This window comes from Portunus trituberculatus, chromosome 18, assembly GCF_017591435.1.
Source record: "Portunus trituberculatus isolate SZX2019 chromosome 18, ASM1759143v1, whole genome shotgun sequence".
Classification (NCBI taxonomy): Eukaryota; Metazoa; Arthropoda; class Malacostraca; order Decapoda; family Portunidae; genus Portunus; species Portunus trituberculatus.
The window spans coordinates 17,685,986-17,692,834 of NC_059272.1; the positions used below are offsets into that span (position 1 = coordinate 17,685,986).

General features: G+C 46.9%; 1 protein-coding gene across 1 annotated transcript in view; it reads right to left on the reverse strand.

Moving 5' to 3' along the window:
• Positions 1-3,736, reverse strand: part of LOC123505460 (angiopoietin-2-like) — a 132,820-nt gene extending 129,084 nt beyond the window's left edge. The window contains exon 1 of the mRNA XM_045256774.1: positions 2,803-3,736. Within this exon, the coding sequence (XP_045112709.1) occupies positions 2,803-3,699 (897 nt within the window). The 5' untranslated portion in view covers positions 3,700-3,736. The remainder of the gene's footprint in view (positions 1-2,802) is intronic.
• Positions 3,737-6,849: the final 3,113 nt, after the last annotated feature.

Here is a 6,849-nt window from a genome sequence, read left to right on the forward strand (position 1 = left end):
GAGAGAGAGAGAGAGAGAGAGAGAGAGAGAGAGAGAGAGAGAGAGAGAGAGAGAGAGAGAGAACTTCTGACGTCATTCATAACTGGATCAGAGGAAAGGCAAATGTTTTCTCATAATCAGGGAGGGAAAGAAGAGAGGAGATAGACAGACAGACGTGAAGGATGCTAAGAAGAAGAAAAGAGAAAAGGAGAAAAGGGAAGTGAGGGACATAAGTACTTGGAGATAAAAGAGAGATAGAGAAAAAAACAGAGAAGGGAAGAAAGTTGAGACATTGAAGGGTGAAGTAGAGAGAGGGGAAGAGATGATAATAATGTGTAGAGAAGTGAAGATAGAAATGAGGGAAGAGAGAGAGAGAGAGAGAGAGAGAGAGAGAGAGAGAGAGAGAGAGAGAGAGAGAGAGAGAGAGAGAGGTTAGACAGGTGCATGAAGAGGTTAGTGAGGGTTGCATAAGATAATTGGGGCAGGTGTGTGTGTGTGTGTGTGTGTGTGTGTGTGTGTGTGTGTGTGTGTGTGTGTGTGTGCAGGCGGCGCGGAAATGGTTGTCTCCAGCGCAACACCTGTCAGTGGGCGGCTTTTATTTCCTGTCGATTCGTGTAATTGCGTTTTTTGGTGCGTGATATTTTTGGTGTGTGTGTGTGTGTGTGTGTGTGTGTGTGTGTGTGTGTGTGTGTGTGTGTGTGTAGTGTTTCTAGGCTTGCCTACTTCATTATTTGTGGCCATTACTAAGAGTTGTAGTCTAGTAGTAGTAGTACTAGTAATAGTAGTAGTAGTAGTAGTAGTAGTAGTAGTAGTAGTAGTAGTAGCAGTAGCAGCAGTAGTAGCAGCAATAGTAGCAGCAGTAGCAGTAGCAGCAGCAGCAGCAGCAGCAGCAGTAGCAGCATTATTATTATTATTATTATTATAGTAGCAGTGCAGTAGTAGCAGCAGCAGCAGTAGTAGTAGTAGCAGCAGTAGTAGTAGCAGTAGTAGCAGCAGCAGCAGCAGTGGTAGTAATAGTAGTAGTAGTAGTAGTAGTAGTAGTAGTAATAGTAGAGTAGTAGTAGTGGTAGGAACAGTAATAATAAGAATGAAGAGAATAAGAAAGAAAGGATGTAATAAATGATTAAGCATGGCAAGTACAAACTACAGTAGACCTATTGGCTCTTAGAAAACTGTGATAAACTTGGTACACTATCTAACGGGAAGTGAGAGGAGGAGGAGGAGGAGGAGGAGGAGGAGGAGGAGGAGGAGGAGGAGGAGGAGGAGGAGGAGGAGGAGGAGGAGGAGGGAAAGAAGCTTAAGTAGTAACAATTATGTAGAGAAGAAGGTACGGAGAGGGAAGGAAAAAAAAAACATAAAAAAGGGGGAATAAAGAAGGGAAATGGTAGAAGAGAAGAGGATGAGAATGTTGAAAAAAAAAAAAAATGCAAAAAGTGAGGTCAGAGTGGATAAAAAAAAAGATACTTAACTCAGGAATGCGTTTAATAAGGAAAGTTATAGCGGTACATGGAGACCCACCACACACACACACACACACACACACACACACACACACACACACACACACACACACACACACACACACACACACACACACCTGCATGAATATAAGATAAGGTGTACATGGAGTGATTTATCCTCCTTCCTTGTCTCTATTCTCCTTCCCCCTTTCCTCTTACTAATGACATCAGCTCTGTCCTCCTTCTCCTGCTCCTCCTCCTCCTCCTCCTCCTCCTCCTCCTCCTCCTCCTCCTCCTCCTCCGTATTCTCCTCTCCTTCCTTTCCCTTCTCCTCTTTCATCTTCTCCACCCGGTTCCATGTCTCCATTTCCTTTTCCTCTCCCTGCTACTCTCTTCTTCATCTTCGTCTTTCCCTTCCTCGGCCCCTTTCCCTGTTTCTATTTCCTTTTCCTACCCCCTTCCACTACTCCTTTCCTCCCCATTTCCTCTTGAATCCCTCCCTCTCTTCCGTTTCTTTTTACGATTTTTTTTTTTTATTTTCTCCGTTCGCTCAAGTCTTCGTCTGTTTTTTTCTTTATTTTTTTTTCCTTTAGTTCTCTTTTCGGTACCGGCAAAGTTGTATATGAAGTTGTCTGTATGAAACTCTTCCTTTTCTCTTCCCTGCCAACATTTATTGCCTCCCCGTCTTGTTTTTGTGTTTCCCTTTACGTGATGGCGTTATTTCCCTCCTCTCCCCAACTATTTTTCTTTCCTTTACTTTCGTTTCGCTTCCTTTACCGTCTCTCCTGCACTTTTTTCCCTGTTCCTTTTTCACTTCTGACTTCTTTCCTATTTCCTCCTCTTTCCCCCCATCCCTGTCTGTCCCTTCTAGACGTTTTTTCCTCTTCCACTTCCCTTGTCAAATTTTTCCCTCACTTTCCATCCTTTCTATCTGATCTCTCCTCTCCAAGTCTCTTTTTTTGGTTATATCTCCCTCTCCCTTACCCTTTTCGCTTTTACTTTCCTTTCTCCCTATCTCATTCCTTCATTTTTTCCATCTTTTCCCTTTTTGGTCATATTTCCTTCTCTTTCTCCTCCCCTACCCTTACTTTGCCCTCCCCTCACCGTGTTGTAGGGCGGCTCAGGTGTGCGTCCGGCATCACAGGTGGCTGAGGGGACGCTGTACGCCGGGGCTGTGTCGCGAGGACGCCGCGTATACAGAGTGGGAGGGAGAACTCAACTCCAAAACACGTATTGGAATTCCTTGCCAGTGTCCTCCGCGGAAACATACTTGTGGAGACACTCGAGAAATGTGCGTGTGGGGGACAGGGTTAGGTGGGTGTGTGGTTGGGTGTGTGTGGGCGTAGGTTCATATATGACCTACCTTGATGGGCTGGAGTCCCTGGGGTTGCACAAGATACACGCCGCTGGTCCAGTTTCCTCGCTGCATCACCTCTGTACAGTCAGCGGGTAGTGGCGGGTCGGTGGCTGACGGAGGGTCTACCACCAACTCCGGGATCAGGTTGTCAGTTGAGCCTCCCACTTCATCTTCCCCATCCTTCCTCTTCTCCGTCAGTGCCTCCTTCACCACCTCGCCTTCCATCTCCTCCTCCAGCGCCTTTTGGTCGGGGCTTTTGGTGGCGTTTTCTGGCAGAGGGGTTGTGGTAGTGGTCGCGGCGTTGTTGTTGTTGTTGTTGTTGTTGTGGTTCTTGCGGTTTCGTCCATGCTGGTTCTTGTGGTTGGGGCGCGGGTGGGTTAGGTTGTGCTTGCGGGTGTGGTTGTGCAGGCGTGTGATGTTGATGCCGCTGAGGGACATGGCGTGCAGGATGCGCTGGTGGTCCCGCTGTAGCGACTTGATGCCGTCCTTGATCTTCTTGTTGTGGGAGTTCTTCTTCAGGCCCTTGGACATTTTGCGGACTTTCTTCTTGATGTGCAAGTTATGCTCCCCCATATCCTTCACCGCCGCCGTCACTTGCGCCACCGCCTCCGCCAGACGCTCATGCTCCTCCCGCGCCTCCCGCATGGACGCAGCCACCTCTCGCAGCTTCTCCAGCAGGTGGCTCACCTCCTCCAGCACGTTATCGGCCGTGATCTTGGCGGTGGTGGAGGGCGTCTCGGAGGTCGTAACAGTCACATCCTCATGCTTCTCTTGCGTGGTGGTCGTGGCCACGGTCGTAGCCTCGGAGGAGGTGGTAGGCTCCGGGGTGGTGATGTTCGCGGCCCGGCACGACGCCAGCAGCGCCGCCAGCAGGAGCGCGACGCGGGACAGAGGCAGCAGCATGCCGTCGCTGTCCCTGGCACCCGTATACTGAGGCGCCTCCCGCCCCGCGCCGCCCGCCCGCCGCCTGCCATTGCCCCCTCCTACCCCCCGCCCACGCCACGCACGCCCACACCGCTACCACAACAACTGTCTCCCTCTTACCTCCACATTCGCGGTAAAACATTCTTAAGATCGTGAACACAGCGAAGCCCGACGAAGCAAAACAAGGTAAAGCAAGCCCAAGCCGGAGCCAGCGGGGCGGGCGCCGAGTCGAACACTCTTCAGCAGATCAATACCAGGATGCTAGCGGCGGATCTTGCGTTTGTGTGCGCCAAGTTTTGTATTGCGTGTCGGCATTTGGCGGCAACACAACTATGCTAAAGACAGACACACTGACAGACACACACACACACACACACACACACACACACACACACACACACACACACACACACACACACACACACACACACACACACACACACACACAGAGTTCCGACAGCGTACTTTACAAGCCACAACGTTCATGGTCTGTCAGTAAAATAAGTAAAACAAAACGGCGCAACACAACGAGGAGCGAAAGAATAAACCAAGCATAACACAACCCAACAAAATGTACACACGCAATAACACCGGCAATACAGGAACTAACAAAAAAAAAAACACAAATAAGGGGACTGCGACCGCAAAACAAAATAAACCTCCCTTCATATCCTCTCACCGCCCCCTGTTGAAAAAAATGAGAAAAAAATAACATTGTTCACCACGTCCATGAAAATAACATCTGACAATAACATGTCCCGCCATAGTGACAACATAGAATAAAATGACACGAACAGCAGTACCCAAATGTACAGAGAGAGAGAGAGAGAGAGAGAGAGAGAGAGAGAGAGAGTTTTTATTTATATGTATTCATGCATGTGGATATGTTTATGCATATTTTTACGCTTGTGTGTGTGTGTGTGTGTGTGTGTGTGTGTGTGTGTGTGTGTGTGTGTGTGTGTGTGTGTGTGTGCGACTTCTACTCAGGAAGGTCAGCGTACTACTTGACCTGACTGACGCAATTTGTCAGTCTAAAAGGAGCTCTTTTCTTATCACCACTACTTGCTCTCCTCCTCCTCCTCCTCCTACCCCTCTCCATCTCTCTCTCTCTCTCTCTCTCTCTCTCTCTCTCTCTCTCTCTCTCTCTCTCTCTCTCTCTCTTGTTCCTCACTCATACCTTGTCTCCTTTTCATAACCTACTCTTCTTTTTTTCATCACCAACCTTTTCTTCTGTCTCTCATGTTTCTCCTCTTTATCATCCACTCTCCCCTTCCACTCTTCCCAATTCTACTCCCCCCCAATTTCTTCCCTCCAACTCTTTTCATCGTCCTCCACCCCTTCCCTCTTCTCGTGTGTTGTGTACAGGCCCCTTCCATCAGTCGCCGCCCCTACCCCCGCCCTGCACCTATCCTGTGAAGCCTCCGGAGAAGTCCTTTAGTCTACGCCTATTAAAAGCCATACAATCACCTGAGGGCGGAATGAGGCACGTCGAGGAGCTTGGAGGAGGAGAAGGAGGAGGAGGAGGTAGACGTGGAGGGGTAAGGGTAAAGGAGAAGACAGGGTGATAGGGAGTAGGAAGGTAATAGATGGCCAAAAGGAAAGGAAGAATGGGTGTAAAGAAGAAAAACAGAAGGATTAGTAGTAGTAGGAGGAGGAAGAGTAAGAGAAAGAAAACTGGAGGTGGGAATGGTAGAGTAGCGACAAGAAGACAGGAGACAGAGTGATAGGATGCAGAAAGGTAAAGGATGGACAAAAGGAAGGGAAGGTGTAAGGAGAAGAGAAACAGGAGTAGTAGTAGTAGGAGTTAGAAAAAGAAGACTGAGATGTAAAAATAAAAATAGGAGTAGTAGAAGGAGGAGGAGGAAGAGAAAGAAGACTGCATGTGAAGAGGTAGAGTAAGACAAGAGGACAAGATAATAAGATACAGAAAAATAAGAAGCAATGAGGAAAAAGAGAGACAAATAGGAAAATAATTTGAGAGAATAAAAGGAAAATCAAAGCAGCAGAGTAATGAACGATAACAACTCAAGAGAGAGATAAAAAAAAAAGTGGAAATGAAGAGGAGTAACAACAAAAAGACAGTAGTGAGAAAGGTAAATAGGGTAAGGTAGACGAGATTCAATACACTACAACTTTGTGAGACGTGCTTGGAACTTGAACCAGAGAGAGAGAGAGAGAGAGAGAGAGAGAGAGAGAGAGAGAGAGAGAGAGAGAGAGAGAGAGAAGGGGTAATAATGGTGCAGATTAGGGTAAAATTTAGGAAAGAACTTGCAATAAAAAGGATCAAAGTAATGTGCGTGGGATTCTATAAAAAGGTTAGAAAGTAAGGAAAAAGGGAGCGTCGTCTAAGGGTACAGAGAGAGAGAGAGAGAGAGAGAGAGAGAGAGAGAGAGAGAGAGAGAGAGAGAGAGAGAGAGAGAGAGAATATAAATCCCAGAAATTAGAAAGAAGGAGAGGAGTAGAAGGCACAATAGATAAATAACAAGATGAAAGAGTGAACGGTGGTTTAAAAAGGGTACAGGAAAAAAAGGATGGAAAGAGAATTGGAGGGAAAAGAGGGGAAAGAAAGGAATTGAAGGAATATGGAACAGTAGAAGAAGAAAAAGGAAGGGAATGGAATGAGTGACGCTAAAGGACGGCTGCATGAGAGAGAGAGAGAGAGAGAGAGAGAGAGAGAGAGAGAGAGAGAGAGAGAGAGAGAGAACGAAAAAAAAAAAAAACGCGGCAGTAGAAGGGGGGACGCTGAAACGAACTCTTGTTGGAAAAGGGAAAATGCAAGGACAACAACAAAATAGTCGTCGTTTTTTTCAGCAGCAGAAGTAGCAGCTGCAGCAGTAGTAGTAGTAGTAGTAGTAGTAATCGTAGTAGTAGTAGTAGTAGTAGTAGTAGTAGTAGTAGTAGCAGCAGTAATGGTAGTAATAGTAGTAGTAGTAGCAGCAGCAGCATCAACAGCAGTAGTATTGGTACCAGTAGTAGTAGTACTAGTAGTAGTAGTAGTAGTAGTAGTAGTAGTAGTAGTAGTAGTAGCAATAATACTAATAGCAATAGCACTAGAAGCAACAGCACAAGCAACATCAGTAGAGGAAGCAACAGTAACAATAATAGCAGGAATAATCACAGCAGCAGTAC